Consider the following 18,259-nt stretch of genomic DNA (forward strand, 5'->3'; position numbering starts at 1 on the left):
CGAGGAAATAATCGGATCGTTTTATAATAAAATTCGAATGATTGATTTCTAAACTAGCTTAATTCGTATAATTTTTGGGAACATGCGAATCTCACATTATAGAGTCCCAAACTAGGTCATTTTAGACCCGTATTATCACTTTGGACTTGACAGCTCTTTGGGGTAGATTATTATAGATATTATTCTAGCTGATTCGCATCGGCTTCACGCCGGCTTCGCACGGGTGGCCTTAGGTTTGATTCATAGAGACACCTCTATCTCCACAATGTACACGCTTTTTATATAAAAAAAAACTGGCCAAGTGCGAGTCAGACTCACGCACCGAGGTTTCCGTATTTTTTATGATATATATAGTAATTAGCTTACTTTGAAAATTGAAAATATTAATTATTTGTTCATGAACACATTTTAATTTTTTTTGTGATGTAACCACAAAACGGTTTTCTGAAAATATCCCTTTACTTGTGCTATAAGATCTACAGCCTGCCAAATTTCACGATTCTAGGTCAACGGGTAGTACCTTATAGGTTTTCTTGACAGACACGACAGACTACGAAGTGATCCTATAAGGATTTCTTTTTTCCTTTTGAGGTACCTACGGAACTTCATAAGTAGGTAAGTAGGTACAAAGAGATCAATCATCATCACCAGCAACAGCCCAGTACTGGCTCACTACTGAGTCACAGTTGGTCACCTGAGAAAATTTGGCCATAGTCTACCATGCTAGCCAAGTGCGGATTGGCAGACTATACTTACCTCCACTCCTTTGAGATCATTATGGAGAACTCTCATGCATGCAGGTTTCCTCACAACGTTTACTTCACCGTTAAAGCAAGTCATATCCCTCATAGAGCTGTCAAACTAATCACAACTTTGATCAAGCGAGGGCAAATTAAATTTTAACACCTGTGGTTAACAAGGTGTTTGTCCGTGACTCGACGTTTTGTTATATTTATTTTATATTTTTTATTTCATTTTTACTTTTTGCTTTTATGTAGAATGTGGCGAGTTTGGCCGGTTTTTTTTTTTTTGGTGATGGAACCACAAATTCACGGTTGTCGTATTTTTCTTTTACTTGTGCTATTTGATGACCTCCCTGGCGCAGTGGTGAGCGCTGTGGTCTTAATAGTGGGAGGTCCCGGGTTCGATTTCTGGCAGGGGTTTGGAATTTTATAATTTCTAAATTTCTGGTCTGGTCTGGTGGGAGGCTTTGGCCGTGGATAGTTACCACCCTACCGGCAAAGCCGTGCCGCCAAGCGATTTAGCGTTCCGGTACGATGCCGTGTAGAAACCAAAGGGGTACTTATGGGTTTAATAAAAACTGCCATACCCCTTCCAGGTTAGCCCGCTATCATCTTAGACTGCATCATCACTTACCACCAGGTGAGATTGCAGTCAAGGGCTAACTTGTATCTGAATAAAAAAAAAAGCCCTAATTACCTGAAAAAATTGATGATTCTGACTATTGAGACTTTTTTTTTTTTTTTTTTTCTTTTAATATCTACTGTTGATACTTAGTAGCTACTAAGGTATGTTAATTTTTGGTTCATTAATTATTCAGTGTAGCACTAGACATAAATATTGTTTTAATTTATAAAATAAAATGTATAAACTAGTGTAAGTTCGTTACAACATCATTATTTATTTATATAATTACTTAACAAGTTAAACCGAAGGTAATAATTTTATAACTAACGGTTTTTTATACAATTTATTAATATATAAACTGTTTCCTTCATTAAAATAATAATAGGTAACCTACTTGAGTAAGTTCTGCTTACCTAATTGTGAAAAAAGTAAAAAACGAAATAGGTACCTCTACCTACCTATACCTACATAATTGTCATGAATAAAACATTGCTGGAACTATAAGCGTAACAGACAATAGTGTAGGCTTTGATACTGTAGTTTTAGTTTAGTAGTTTTTTTAAAAAAAATATTGTAGACCAGCGCTTGGCTGCAATCAGACCTGGTGGCAAGTGATGCTGCAGCCTAAGATGGAGCGCGCTTGCCTAGAAGATGCCTATTCACTCTTGACTTGAAGGTACCCATGTCATAATTGGAAATATGAATGAATCGTAGAAACCTACTCGGAGAAACGCGTAAGCGACGCGATTCGCCTGGCGCTTTAGACCTTCTGGAGTTAGGTTTTAGGTATGATGATTTTATTGTCAGTTCGCGGTATAATACCTACGCGGCTGAAAATAATGTACATCGGTGTTTAGAACAACATTTCGGCTTTGTGGAGCGTTGTCTCTGTCACTCATACCTGAATGACGTTTTGTCGGTCTCAACTATAGAGACAATGCTCTACAAATCAGCTATCACGTTCTAAAGATCGATGTACAATATTTTCTGCCGCGTACTGCACTCATGTGCCATGAGATTTCGGCATTTCGGCGAAAAGCTACTTGTTTACCTTTTTATAAAAACGGGACGAGTTGAGAACGAGGCTTCCTTTTTGAAAGTCGGTTAAAAATAGAACAAAACAACTTCCTACATCATTCTTTAGGCCAGTACTACTCGTGCGCAATAAGTTGAGACCTGGGGGGCGGTGACGCCACAGACGGGTGGTTGTACTGTAGACAAAAATCGGAGCGCGTCGTCGTTGCGTGACGTAAGCAAGTACGAGACTAAGATGTTAAAAAAATGGCGTTGTCTGCAGTACAACACGGGAGCTTGAGGGGAAGTTACAGGGCAAGCGGGCGGAGGGTTGCATTCCAGGCGAGTCTCAACTTATAGCGCACGGGTAGCAGGTTTCTAATAATATTTAAGCCGTGATAGCCTAGTGGTTAATTACGACGTCCGCCTTCTATTTGGGATGGGATATCTTCTTTTCGGAGTTTTGTACATTTCGAGAAATTAAATACTTATCACTCGCTTTGACGGTTAATGAAAACATCGTGAGGAAACCTGCATGCCTGATAGTTCTCCATAATGTTCGCAAAGGTGTGTGAAGTCTGCCATTCCGCACTTGGCCAGCGTGGTGGTTGGAGAGGAGACCCGTGCTCTGTAGTGAGCCGGCTATGGGTTGATCATGATGATGATGGATACTTAGTAAACCTAGCAAAGGAAAAAAGAAAAGGGAAGGGTTAAAATGAAACCGAACTCTTTACGTCAATAACGTTACAAAAAGTGCGCATTCGATTAATAGGATTACACGCACCCATACATTGCGTGAAACTACAATACAATGCCCTACAAACCACACAAAAGTCTTCTCTATCCCATTTCAATAAAGCCTAAAATCTTTTGAACAACGTTACGATTTACGGTACACGTATCTTTACACGTCATACCGATACAAATGGCAACGCTATAAAACTATTCAAAGCATTATACTCCTTTATTGTGAGGTTATTGTTGTGGAAATCGCGTGTATTATTTTTTTATATGTAGGCTATATAAAGATGTAGACTAAAATATATAGACAGGTGTTGCATGACCCGCGAAACCCGGCAAGTCGTTTATTGACGTTTCTTTTATCTATTTTAATGTGATTTTAATACCTACTTACCATGAATTTATTATACACGTTCCTTTAAATATTGTTTTCTATTTCACGTTTGCACGCCTATCGAGTTCCATATCCAACAACAATGTCCTAATTGGTACATCCCGCAAATTGCTAATGCGCGTGGCCGCCATTTTAGCGACGGCAGCATTAGACTGAAGTTTCGAGCTTATGGTATATTTTTATTTCGGCTGACGTCAAAATGACGTCATTTCGATGTTAATGAGACATGAGAATTTGCGGGACTTCATCATCATTATCTCCATCTATCGCAGAGTCGTTCTAAATAAAAAAATACTTTCTTAAATAAATCGTTGAACAGCTCTTTGCCTATGTGGGATGCTGAACAGAGGCGGATTTGCAGTCTTAGCCGCTCTAGGCCCCAGGCCAGAGCCGCCCCTTCCCCAGCTCTCATCATATTAAAGACTAACTTATGCTCGCGACTTCATCCGCGTGGACCACACGAATTTCATACCCCTATTTCATCCTCTTAGAGGTTAAATTTTCAAAAATCCTGTCTTAGCGGATGCCTACGTCATAATAGATATCTGCATGCCAAATCTCAGCCCGATCCCTTCCGGGTTCGAAATTTGTGTAGTCCACGCGGATGAAGTCGCGAGCATAAGCTAGTTTAAATATATATAAAAAGACTTGTTCTGACTGACAAACTGATCTATCAACGCACAGCCTAAACTGCTGGGTTTAGAAACATGAAATATTGACAGTAAGTTCCTTTTCTAACGTAGGCATCCACTAAGAAAGGATTTTTGAAAGTTCAACCCCTAAGGGGGTTAAATAGGATATGGAAGTTTGTATGAAAGTCATTTATTTTTAAAGTTACATCGATAAAAATTGTTATATAAGCATCGATATAAATGACAAGATATGGTCAAGCAAACAAAATTTTTCACGGTTTTGGAACCAGATAAATCAGCGCCACCTCTTAGATAGGTACTAATGAACGACTCGTTTGAAATCCAGACGTCACTGAGGTTGCATTGGTGCTAAAGCACCACTGAGTCAGTGCCATTTTGATTGTTCAAAAGCCCTGTCCATACGAAGTAATATCAAATAGTATGTATGTGGCTTTCGGTTAAAAAGAAAAATATTATGTAAGTATTTCATGATTTTTGAAAATTTTACTTCCAAGGGGGTAAAATAGGGGGTGTAAGTTTGTATGAATGTCCGTTGTTTTTCAAGTTATTTCCATGAGAATTGGTAAGTATGTAGGAAAATGAAAAAATACGTGTTTCAGGTTTTTTGAAAACTCCACCCCCATGCTTTTTTTTACTATCGTAAAGTGCTGACAACAATACTTTACTATCATTACAATCTAGCCTATGAGAGAGGCTAATAAGTAATATTATATTAACCTAAACTTATAAACGTACTTACTATACCTAAGAATCGGTCTATTGAGTCTTTATTGGTAGACACATTGTTCTTGTGTTCTTTAAATTGCACTAGCACTATGCTTTCACTTTGTTCGTGTGTTCTTTGAATTGCACTAGCACTATATTTTCACCCCCACGCTGATATTCTAAATCCCACCCGAGTGAAGCCCGGGCAGATCAGATAGTGTGTTACAAAACTCGTCTGCACTTAAAGGACTCTGCTAAGGGATTGGTCAACTTAGTTTGGATACGCGAGAGTGAAGACTCGAGTGACTACCAGATGGTGTCCAGATGGCATCATACATCGTTTAAAACCCAAAACTAAGATTGTCATTAGGGTACCCGGACCAATAGATGAACATTCGGAAATTCGGAATTCAACTAAATAGTCGTATATTTTTCAAATCACATAATAATATGTAATGTTTTTTCAACTCCCCAATGAATAAAATTTTAAAGTCACTAGTAACTAATAAAATAGGAGGCACTGGATGTCCTCTACTGGTAACTGTCAAAAGATCTGCATTTATTAATGACATGACATAATGAATGAATGAAAATCGGCCAAGTGCGAATCAGAATCGCGCACTGAGGGTTCCGTACTGCAATCGCATTTTATCGACATTTTGTACGATAAATCAGAAACTACTGACTAGATCTCGTTCAAACCAATTTTCGGTGGAAGTTTGCATGGTAATGTACATCATATATTTTTTTTAGTTTTATCATTCTCTTATTTTAGAAGTTACAGGGGGAGACACATTTTACCACTTTGGAAGTGTCTCTCGCGCAAACTATTCAGTTTAGAAAAAATGACATTAGAAACCTCAATATCATTTTTGAAGATCTATCCATAGATACTCCACACGTATAGGTTTGATGAAAAAAAATATTTTTTGAGTTTCAGTTCTAAGTAGGGGACCCCCAAAATTTATTGTTTTTTTTCTATTTTTGTGTGAAAATCTTAATGCGGTTCACAGAATACATCTACTTACCAAGTTTCAAAAGTATAGCTCTTATGGTTTCGAAAAAAGTGGCTGTGACATACGGACGGACATACAGACAGACATGATATTATACATTTATAAGGGTTCCATTTTTTGCTATTTGGCTACGGAACCCTAAAAAATCTATAGCATCCATTAGCATCTTTAAAATTCATCGGCACCGTAATAATCGTTTTTTTTATATCACGTAGGTATAAGTTTTGTAGTGATCGCTCTTTATATGTTTTCTCAAGGATTTACTTTATTAATCGCGATTTTTCAAACAGAAATTATTTAAATCACACAAACACTCGGACATACACCCTATACCCTATCTGTATTGTTTTGCCAAAATGTATCGCGTAAAGTTTTATGGTCTCGTTTTGGTGGTGTCGTCCGTCCCTCCTGTTGTTTATGAATAGGTTTTCTGTACCATGTGCGTTCGAACGCAACATGAGACCTCATAGTAACATTTGTGAATATGGGTTGTAAGTGTTTACGCTTTTGCCTTTTTCGATCCTTGACCTATTGTTTCGTTCACGTAAAAACAATGATCTATTGTCCTTTTATTGGTTGCTTACGCACTTTCTATTCCTGATTTTTCTTGAACTTATTGATTATTTATATAAGTTCAAGTTAGTTATAAGTATTAATACGATGCATTGCAGAGCGGCCGCCCCTAATATGTGGCCGCTCTAGGCTCGGGCCTATTGTGCCTAAGGGCAAATCCGCCACTGATGCTGAATATAAACGTGAATATAAATACAATTTAACTGAATATAATACAATCATTGTTACGATAGTGAAATAAAAATGGCCGGCCAATTAAACTTTGATCTTTGAAAAGGAACTGGTGGTGATAAATTTGTCAAATAAATTCAACGCGCAGCCGCGTGCTTCCAAACATTTTCCAAACTTTTATTATTATTGTCACAGTTTAACGATCACTCAGTCTGGAAACGGCCATACAGCGCGGTCGGTTGCGCATTCCAATTTTCAAGACACGCTCAACGCTGCCTGCACGCTCAATCCCACATTTTTAGGGTGCGTTTAGCTGAGTGGAGCGGAGCGGACCGTGAATTGGCCAATGAGAGTGCTTGAAATCACTCTGAATCAGTAGAGACTGTGTTAGTGGAGCGGAGTGGACTTTCAAATAAAATATAATATGAACACGTGGTCCCGAGCCGGACAGAACGGAGTCAAACAGACTGTGGTGCGCATAAAGGTGCATTTCCACTGATGCGAAACTGGGCGGACTGGAGCGGACAAGAGCAGTGAAAAGTAGCAAGTGTTTCCATTGAAGCGAAGCGTGGCGGAGTGGAGCTGAGCAGACTAGAGCTGCATTGAGCCGTGTTCCGACCAGTCAAATTTGTGTACCCTACCCGCCGCGCCGCACCGCGTCGTCTCGCTACCCTCAGCTTCGTGGCCTCTACTCGGTACTGAACTGAACACTAGTTAGGCTGCGTTATTAAAAACCCAAAAAGTGTGACGTGAAATCAAAGAAAATTAGGGCTACCTAGCGTCAAAGTGGGTTATTCCCGTTGAGTCACACCCCCGTGTGTAACACTGTGACACAAGGTGCCTAAAATTTCAAAACATTCCCGTTGAGTAACACTGTTACACAACGGGAATTAATTTGAACTTGTTGGCACCTTTCTTTCTTTCTTTCTTCATTCTGGGCTGGTTTCCGCACTTAAACGTTTCCGTCTGTTGTGCGTGCATCACCCCTCCCCGCCGAAGTCTTCACTCCAGCCATCCAAGCTCACTCCAGAAGCCAAGTAGACCGCCCAGGTTGCCGAGGGCTTCTTGGAGTGAGGTCGGGGAACCTAAATGGCGTTCGCGTTGCTCTGCCACGCCCGTGCACTCCAGGAGCACGTGCGTCGGTGTTTCATCGACCTCCATGCAGACCCTGCACAGAGGACTGTCGGTGACACCTATAACGAAAAGGTGTTTGTTTAGTGGGCTATGCCCTGTTATGAGTCCCACCACCTTCCTAAGTTTACCTCTGTCCAGGCGGAGTAGTTTGTTAGTTTGACGTTTGTCTATGTTAGGCAAAGCCTCTTTGGCTTGCCTGCAGTCTGTTGTGTTAGCCCATAGTTTAGAATGTTCTTTTAGTGTTAGTTCATGCAACCAGGTTTTATACTCACTGAAGGGTATGGGTACGATTGGTTCTGGCCCTGTCACCTTCAGTGTCGTAGCCTTTCGTGCTAGTGCGTCTGCTGCCTCGTTTCCCTGGTCTCCATCATGTCCTTTGACCCACCTTAGGGTGATGTCGTTTGACATGGCGAGAGTTTGCAGAGCCTTGTGGCAGTCTTGTATAAGTTGGGAGGTCGTCGAGAATCTAGCCAAGGCTTTAAGAGCAGTTTGGCTATCAGAGTTAATGTTAATCTTAAAGTTTGTTACCTGTCGATTGGTCATGGATATAGCCGCGGTCATAATGCCCACACACTCTGCTTGGAAGACAGAGTTTTCCTTACCGAGTGCGTGACTTATCCTCATGTTCAGTTCTTGGCAATAGGCTCCTGCACCTGTGCCAGTCTTGGTTTTGGATCCGTCGGTGTACACTTCTATTGCGTCTCGTGTTGACCTCGGATTCATATTCTTTCCTGTGTTTATCTTGTAGTTTTTGTCTAGTATGTGTTGTTTTTTGGTTCTGTCGCATTTCCACTCCAGACGTGGCTCTTTGTTTATGCTTTGCAAAAGAATTTTAGTATGCATTGTGTTGTGTTCTTTCCAATGACCCGAGGTTTTCAGTCTCAAGGCTGCGAGTGTTGCTTCTTCTTTAATGTGTAGGTATAGGGGCGGAATCCCCAGTATAATTTCGAGTGCTGCTGTTGGTGTAGTACTCATGCAGCCGGTAATGGCGAGGCATGCTTGCCGTTGGAATTTCTGTAGTTCTTGCTGGGCGGTTGTAAGGAGAGTTCTTGGCCACCATACAAGTGCAGCATAGGTTAGTGAACATCTTACAACCGCTAGGTATAACCATTTCATTATCTTTGGTTTTAGTCCCCATTTTTTCCCCAGCATGCGTTTGCATTGATTTAGTATTGTAAGTGATTTTTTAATTTTATCTTCTGTATGCCTTTTCCAGCTGAGCTTACTGTCCAGCGTCACACCGAGGTACTTTACTTCAGTGGACAGTTCAAGGCTTGTGTTGAACAAGGTTGGTGGTTTTGTTAGCTCAATTTTTCTTTTGTTGGTAAACAGAATCATCTCTGTTTTCTTTGGATTTACTGTAAGTTCATTTCCATCGCACCATCTTTCGATTAAGCGCAAGGCTCGTTGCATAACTTCATATAGTGTGTTTTCTAATTTACCACTGATTAGGATGGTGAGGTCATCCGCGTAACCAATGGTATAGAACCCACTTTTGTTTAGTTTAGTTATCAGGTCGTCAACTACCAGGTTCCACAGGATTGGTGATAAAACACCTCCTTGAGGGCAGCCTCTCGCTACTATACCTTTTGTGACTCCGTTGATGTCTAGTTGTATAATTCTCTGTTCTAGCATTACTCTTATCCAGCTGCGTATAGTTTTTGGCGCCTTGTATCGTGCCAAGGCTTTGTCAATGCTATCAAAAGTTGTTTTGTCAAAGGCTCCCTCAATATCTATGAAAATGCCTAATGTCGATAGTTTGTTTTCTAAGTCATGCTCGATTTTGGACACAACAGAGTGCAATGCGGTTTCTGTTGATTTACCCGTACTGTAAGCATGTTGGTTGGGATGTAGTGGTATATGCTTTAAAGTTCTGTCCCTGAGAGACCGGTCGACCAGTCTTTCAAGCGTCTTTAATAGAAATGATGTAAGGCTGATTGGTCTGAAGGACTTTGGCAATGTGTAGTCACTCCTACCAGGTTTTGGTAGGAAGACCACCTTCACTTCTCTCCAGGCCATTGGGATGTATTTGTATGCTATGCAGGCCCTGTATATTATTTCCAGCCAGGGCATCAGTTGAAGTTTTCCCCATTGTAGAAGTGCTGGGAAAATGGTATCGGTCCCTCCTGTTTTGAAAGGGTGAAAGGTGTCTATAGCCCAGCTGATTCTATCTCGCGTGACTATGTTGTTGGCAAGGTCCCAATCCTCTTCTATTGGATGGTGACCAAGGGTGTTCACCCAGTCTGTTGAATCTACTATTCTACAGCCAGGGAAGTGTGTTTCTATGAGCGTTTCGCTTATCTCTTTGTCGTTCTTGGTGTATGTTCCGTCAGCTTTCCTCAGCGAGCCGAGTGTGCGGGTGTTATCGTTTGCTAGAATCTTGCGTATGCGAGCAGCAGTATCGTTTGATTCTATGCTTGTGCAGAACTTTTGCCAGGAGTTTTTTTCCTTTTCCCTGACGCGTTTATTGTATTGGTATTGGGCCTCCTTATAGTTGTCCCAATCTTGTTCTTGTTTGGTGTTTTTGGCTCTGTTGAAAAGATGTCTAAGTTTTTTCCTCATTCTTTCCAAATCAGGACCCCACCAGCTGTTTTTCGATGGTTGTTTTATGTTGTTTTTCTTTAGGGGACAAGCTTGTTCATAGCTTGTTCTAATATATTTTGTTAGTTTATTTACGTTTCCTTCGATGTTATCGATATCATTGATGTTTTTTGGTTTACTTACACCTATTTGTTGTGTCAGCAGGTTTTTGTATTTTAGTATGTTGGTTTTCCTTGGATTTCTTTTTGGTACATGTTGAGTTATCATGAGATCTAGCTCATAGCATATCCGCCTGTGGTCAGAGAGAGAAGGCTCATCACTGACTCGCCAGTTCTTTACGTGGTCTGCGGCTCTGGTTGACGCTAGGGTTAGATCTATTATGGTTTGGTACCTACTCGTCACAAAAGTCGGTTCGGTACCCATATTAATAATTGTTAGGTTAGTGGTTAGTAGGAAATTTATTAAACTCTCACCACGTTTGTTGTTGGCTGTGCATCCCCAAAGGTTGTGATGTGCGTTGCTGTCGACAGAGATGATTAAATCTATGTCGTTATCTTCACAGTGTGTTACAAGCTCCACCAATTCTTTTGTTGGTATTGCGTCCTCAATGGGCATGTATATTGATGCTAGGACCACTGGTTTTGGCAGTCGCCCCATGCCTTGTTGTATTCCATTATTTATTTTAACTGCTGTCAGATCTCTGGAACAGTATTGTGTTAGTAGTAACGCTGTAATACAGCGTGGAATGTAGATGCATGTTCTTGGTGGTTCATCATTGCTGTGTGAAAAGATCTTACCATGACAGCTTCCGAAACCACATATGGTTTTTCCCCTGACCCACGGCTCCTGGATCAGGGCGATGGTCTCGTCTTCAACCTCCAGCTGCCTACGTAACGTGGCCGTGGCGAGGTGTTTGTGCTGGAGGTTGGTTTGAATGATCTTTATTTTTCTGTCGCCCTCTGTGCCGGGGGTTGTTCGGCAGGGGCAGTTTCTTCTGAAGCGTTTTGTGTCGCCTTTCTCTCCCGGGGTTGTATGAGGTTAGTCCGGGAGTCCGCTAGCATTTCCTCGATGTTGCCGAGGACTGTGCTTACGGAGGGCTCAGGTGTTGCACAGAGCTGACTGGTTGGTTCATCCACATCCATGTCACCACCCACATCAGGCTCCTCTCGGTTTTCAGGCTCTAAGTTATGCCCGGGCGGTACATCACTTAGTCCTTCATCCGTGAAGAACCTGATATAGATAGTGCCCGTGGAGTAGGCGACCTTCCTGCCGCGCTCCAGAATCGTTGGCAGCTCCTCGTTGGGAATTCCTAGTATCAGGAACACACCAGGAGGGCTGCTGGTTGTTCGCGAGTAGCTGAACAAGACCCACTGTGACACCTTATACCACGGGTTTTGATGAGATAGGACTTGATGTAGTTGGCCTATCTCCCCGTCGTAGTCCGGGACATATAGCCCCGACCTTACCCTAATTGGTATTTCGGTCTGTTGTATCACAGTGAGTTTTGTTCCGCTCTTTGGTGATGTTAAATTTGGTACCACGTTCTTGAGCCAGCTAAGTGCTTGGTCGTCGTGGCACCACATTTTTAGGACACCCTCGCTGAGGAAGGCTTTACCTTCAAACGCCGGGGCGTATCGGGTTTGGCCTGGCGCCAAGGGTTCGATACAGGCCGCGAAAATCGCCTTCTGTATCAGACCCTGTATGGTGTTCGCCTCAGCTTGAGTTAAGTCAGTCCTTGGGGTAGTTGTCACAGCCACACTCAAGTGCGATTGGACGGCTTTCGCGTAGTGGTCCTTTGCGTCTCGGTGTGGTCTGTGGTCCGTTCGTGGTCGTTTATATTCCCCCCTGGGTGAGATCGAGTCGTCAGGTCTATTTCTTTTGTTGTTAGGTTGACTTGACGACGGTCCGGGGTTGTTCTGTGTGTCTGGTTGTGTCATTCCCCTATTCCGCTTCCTAGAGCGGGGGTGAGCCCGCTTATTAGGTGGGTTGGGGACTTTTTGTAAGTTGTCACTGTCTGGTTTGGTTGTTGTTGTTGTTGTTGTCGTTGGGGGTCGAGCGGTGTTGGAACCGTCAGGGCCCGTTGCGCCCCGCGTCCGGATTGGGTTCCCTTTGGGGTCGGTGTGACTACCATCGTTCCCCCTGTCCATGACCACGGTTTGCCCAGCCCTTCCGGTGGTGGTGCTCGACTCTCCCGAGGCATGTGGGTTGCGGTCAGAGGCCGATTCCTGCCCGCTCGCATGTCCGCCGGTGGAACAGCCGGGGGTTGCGCGGGTGTCCGCGAGAGGCCGTACTCCACTTAGTGAAGGCCGTCCTTCGTTTCCTCCCTTACTTCCCCCGGCCGAGTCGCCAGCATCCGCGGTTGGGCAGTCGGGTTCTTTGCGCTTCCCGCCTTTTCGGTCTGCGGTCGGTCTGTCCATCTGTGCGTCAGCTTGGGTGTCCGTTTGTGTTGTTGTCCGTCTGTCTGTCCTTTTTCCCTTCTTTTTCTTTTTCTGTTTGGGAGCCACGAGCGTCCATGCGCTTGCGCTAGCAGGCGCAGGGATCGCTGCGGCTAGGGAGGACAGGTCCATGTTAGATGCAGAGGTCGTTTTTATCGTCATCATATCGATAATGTGCGGGTCTTTGCCCCCTCCTGATACGATGGGGCAGCCTGGGCCCTGGGCGCCGTCCGTAGATGACGCCTGGGTGCCAGGGTGGGATTTGGGCGTTAAACCGCTACCCACCAGGAGACCGATACGTTTGTTGTGATCCGCCATTTTTGGTTTGATGTGTTACTTGTGTAGTGTTTGTGTGTGTCTCTGTGTGTAAGTGATTGTGAAGTGTGCGGGATTTTAGGGTAGTTTGTAAGGGATTTTAAAAAGGAGGGTTATTTGGATCGGAACGGGGTGATTTGGAACACGGGAAGGGGTTTCTTGGCTCTGCTCAGGTGTTTGGAGTGGTACCTTAGCAGTTCCTTCTTGTCCAGGGTCCTGGGGACACCGGCAATCCGCAACCCCGCCGACCCGCCCGGTTGCATGAAGGATGCCTCGTTTAGCCTAACTAGCGAATGGAAACGTGGGCCGCCTGATGACGGCTGACACACAGATCATTAACTAGTTCTGCCACGCCGGGGACCTTTGTTGGCACCTTGTGTCACACCTACATAAATACATATTATTGCGCGTGTATCAAGTACTAACTGATTGTGCACTTTTCCGGGATGTTATTTATTTATAAATACAAGATGGCGGACATGATTTTTTTTACAAAAAATTGACATGGGTGTCGTTTTTAGGGTTTTCGAGGGTGCTGAATTTGATGATGACATTTATTCTGAAATCCAAGATGGCGGACATGATTTTTTTTACAAAAAATTGACATGGGTGTCGTTTTCAGGGTTTTAGAGGGTGCTGAATTTGATGATGACATTTATTCTGAAATCCAAGATGGACGACATGGATTTTTTACAAAAAATTGACATGGGTGTCGTTTTCAGGGTTTTCGAGGGTGCTGAATTGGATGATGACATTTATTTTGAAATCCAAGATGGCCGACATGGATTTTTTACAAAAAATAGACATGGGTGTCGTTTTCAGGGTTTTCGAGGGTGCTGAATTTGATGATGACATTTATTCTGAAATCCAAGATGGCGGACATGATTTTTTTTACAAAAAATAGACATGGGTGTCGTTTTCAGGGTTTTCGAGGGTGCTGAATTTGATGGTGACATTTATTTTGAAATCCAAGATGGCCGACATGGATTTTTTACAAAAAAATTGACATGGGGGTCGTTTTAGGGTTTTTGAGGGTGCTGAATTTGATGATGACATTTATTTTGAAATCCAAGATGGCTGACATGGATTTTTTTACAAAAAATAGACATGGGTGTCGTTTTCAGGGTTTTCTAGGGTGCTGAATTTGATGATGACATTTATTCTGAAATCCAAGATGGCGGACATGATTTTTTTTACAAAAATTGACAGGGGTGTCGTTTTCAGGGTTTTCGAGGGTGCTGAATTTGATGTTGACATTTATTCTGAAATCCAAGATGGCCGACATGGATTTTTTACAAAAAATTGACATGGGTGTCGTTTTCAGGGTTTTCGAGGGTGCTGAATTTGATGATGACATTTATTCTGAAATCCAAGATGGCCGACATGGATTTTTTACAAAAAATTGACATGGGTGTCGTTTTCAGGGTTTTCGAGGGTGCTGAATTTGATGATGACATTTATACTGAAATCCAAGATGGCGGACATGATTTTTTTTACAAAAATTGACATGGGTGTCGTTTTCAGGGTTTTCGAGGGTGCTGAATTTGATGATGACATTTATTCTGAAATCCAAGATGGCGGACATGATTTTTTTTACAAAAAATAGACATGGGTGTCGTTTTCAGGGTTTTCGAGGGTGCTGAATTTGATGGTGACATTTATTTTGAAATCCAAGATGGCCGACATGGATTTTTTACAAAAAAATTGACATGGGGGTCGTTTTAGGGTTTTTGAGGGTGCTGAATTTGATGATGACATTTATTCTGAAATCCAAGATGGCCGACATGGATTTTTTTACAAAAAATAGACATGGGTGTCGTTTTCAGGGTTTTCGAGGGTGCTGAATTGGATGATGACATTTATTCTGAAATCCAAGATGGCCGACATGATTTTTTTTACAAAAAATTGACATGGGTGTCGTTTTCAGGGTTTTCGAGGGTGCTGAATTTGATGATGACTTTTATTCTGAAATCCAAGATGTCCGACATGGATTTTTTTACAAAAAATAGACATGGGTGTCGTTTTCAGGGTTTTCGAGGGTGCTGAATTTGATATGACATTTATTTTCAAATCCAAGATGGCCGACATGGATTTTTTACAAAAAATAGACATGGGTGTCGTTTTCAGGGTTTTCGAGGGTGCTGAATTTGATGGTGACATTTATTTTGAAATCCAAGATGGCCGACATGGATTTTTTACAAAAAAATTGACATGGGTGTCGTTTTAGGGTTTTTGAGGGTGCTGAATGTGATGATGACATTTATTTTTAAATCCAAGATAGCCGACATGGATTTTTTACAAAAATAGACATGGGTGTCGTTTTCAGGGTTTTCGAGGGTGCTGAATTTGATGATGACATTTATTCTGAAATCCAAGATGGCGGACATGATTTTTTTTACAAAAAATAGACATGGGTGTCGTTTTCAGGGTTTTCGGGGGTGCTGAATTTGATGGTGACATTTATTTTGAAATCCAAGATGGCCGACATGGATTTTTTACAAAAAAATTGACATGGGGGTCGTTTTAGGGTTTTTGAGGGTGCTGAATTTGATGATGACATTTATTTTGAAATCCAAGATGGCTGACATGGATTTTTTTTACAAAAAATAGACATGGGTGTCGTTTTCAGGGTTTTCTAGGGTGCTGAATTTGATGATGACATTTATTCTGAAATCCAAGATGGCGGACATGATTTTTTTTACAAAAATTGACAGGGGTGTCGTTTTCAGGGTTTTCGAGGGTGCTGAATTTGATGTTGACATTTATTCTGAAATCCAAGATGGCCGACATGGATTTTTTACAAAAAATTGACATGGGTGTCGTTTTCAGGGTTTTCGAGGGTGCTGAATTTGATGATGACATTTATTCTGAAATCCAAGATGGCCGACATGGATTTTTTTACAAAAAATTGACATGGGTGTCGTTTTCAGGGTTTTCGAGGGTGCTGAATTGGATGATGACATTAATTTTGAAATCCAAGATGGCCGACATGGATTTTTTACAAAAAATAGACATGGGTGTCGTTTTCAGGGTTTTCGAGGGTGCTGAATTTGATGATGACATTTATTCTGAAATCCAAGATGGCCGACATGGATTTTTTACAAAAAATTGACATGGGTGTCGTTTTCAGAGTTTTCGAGGGTGCTGAATTGGATCATGACATTTATTTTGAAATCCAAGATGGCCGACATGGATTTTTTTTACAAAAAATAGACATGGGTGTCGTTTTCAGGGTTTTCGAGGGTGCTGAATTTGATGATGACATTTATTCTGAAATCCAAGATGGCGGACATGATTTTTTTTACAAAAAATAGACATGGGTGGCCATCTTGGATTTCAAAATAAATGTCATCATCCAATTCAGCACCCTCGAAAACCCTGAAAACGACACCCATGTCTATTTTTTGTAAAAAATCCATGTCGGCCATCTTGGATTTCAAAATAAATGTCACCATCAAATTCAACACCCTCGAAAACCCTGAAAACGACACCCATGTCTATTTTTTGTAAGAAATCCATTGTGGCCATCTTGGATTTGAAAATAAATGGTTCATCAAATTCAGCACCCTCGAAAACCCTGAAAACGACACCCATGTCTATTTTTGTAAAAAATCCATGTCGGCTATCTTGGATTTAAAAATAAATGTCATCATCACATTCAGCACCCTCAAAAACCCTAAAACGACACCCATGTCAATTTTTTTGTAAAAAATCCATGTCGGCCATCTTGGATTTCAAAATAAATGTCACCATCAAATTCAGCACCCTCGAAAACCCTGAAAACGACACCCATGTCTATTTTTTGTAAAAAATCCATGTCGGCCATCTTGGATTTGAAAATAAATGTCATATCAAATTCAGCACCCTCGAAAACCCTGAAAACGACACCCATGTCTATTTTTTGTAAAAAAATCCATGTCGGCCATCTTGGATTTCAGAATAAAAGTCATCATCAAATTCAGCACCCTCGAAAACCCTGAAAACGACACCCATGTCAATTAAAAAAGCAGAATTAACATCTTACAAGCAAAGACTGAGCTATTTTAAAATAATGTCACTTGAAAACCGACGCTGGGTATCCGATCAGGTACTTCTGTTCAAAATTTTAAATTATGAAATTGACTGCCCAAACATTTTACGCAAAATAATTTTTTCTGTGTCCCGTAAAAATTCGCGACTTTCTACGTACAAGCCTTATATTATAAGGGGATGCAGAACAAACTTAGGAGAAAACAATGTCTTGATTAGAATATGTCGCGAACATAATAATCTTTTTAAAACCGCGAAAAATATGATAATAGATCCTCATTCACTCTCCTTGCAGCAGTACAAAAAAATGCTGCATCAGTATATTGATGCAGCATTATAAACTCGTATGCTTCTTCGTAATTTTTCTTATTTTTCTTGTTTTATGTAATATTTAGTATTTAATATTTAGTACTATTGTAAATTGCAGTGTTTTTATTTTTTATTTTTTCATATTTGTATTTTTAGCTTTAAGTTAACTGGTAATCCCGCACTTGCAAACTTTTAAAATGCATGTCGGTTTGCCAGTAATTGGGTGTACACTCTAAATTTTTCTCTGTGAATTGTAATTGTTATTTTATAATATGTGTACTATCTGTTGGCAAACCAATAAAATAAAATAAAATATGAAAGGACAAGGTGACTGACTGATCTATCAATTTACGACTCATACTACTGGACGGATTGGGCTGAAATTTGGCATGTAGATAGCTATTATCACTTAGACATCTGCTAAAAATGGATTTTTGAAAATTCAACCCCAAAGGGGACAAAAGAGGTTTGGAATTTGTGAAATCCACGCGGACAATATCACGGGCGTAAGCTAGTTGAATAATAAGAACGATCGAGCAACTTGTTTGTTTATCGAATGAATCGCCATCATCACGATATCTAGTATAGATAGTTCAATCCACGATGACTCGTCCCAATCGGTTACAATGCAAAATATGCTATGTGCTGAGGCTGTGAGTCCTATCGCAAGTCGTAACGCACCGATCAGCGATGTGGGCACACGCACAAGAAGATAAATTAGGTAGAGATCACTCCCCGCAGCCGTGGTTTCCCCGCACAAAAATAGTGGTGTATTCGTGGATTGAACTGTCTATAACTCTCAGCGTCTCTCAGGCGCGTCGCTCGTTGGATGCGGTTATAAGATAAATGGTTAGAGTTGCT

General features: G+C 41.4%; 2 protein-coding genes across 2 annotated transcripts in view; both read right to left on the reverse strand.

Moving 5' to 3' along the window:
• LOC117995282 (homeobox protein caupolican-like) overlaps positions 1 to 18,259 on the reverse strand; it is a 360,854-nt gene that overhangs the window by 265,872 nt on the left and 76,723 nt on the right. The gene's annotated exons all lie outside the window — the stretch shown is intronic.
• LOC138404540 (uncharacterized) lies at positions 7,630 to 13,063 on the reverse strand. The gene is made up of 2 exons (XM_069508793.1): positions 10,784 to 13,063; positions 7,630 to 7,828 (listed from the first exon to the last, which is right to left on the reverse strand). Exon 1 carries the CDS (start codon positions 13,061 to 13,063, stop codon positions 11,252 to 11,254), a length of 1,812 nt encoding a protein of 603 aa, XP_069364894.1. The 3' UTR covers positions 7,630 to 7,828; positions 10,784 to 11,251.

Source organism: Maniola hyperantus, chromosome Z, assembly GCF_902806685.2.
Source record: "Maniola hyperantus chromosome Z, iAphHyp1.2, whole genome shotgun sequence".
Lineage (NCBI taxonomy): Eukaryota > Metazoa > Arthropoda > Insecta > Lepidoptera > Nymphalidae > Maniola > Maniola hyperantus.

What these genes read in the sequence shown, in the direction of transcription:
- LOC138404540 (XM_069508793.1), bottom strand. Translation starts at nt 13,063, where the DNA reads ATGGCGGATCACAACAAACGTATCGGTCTCCTGGTGGGTAGCGGTTTA.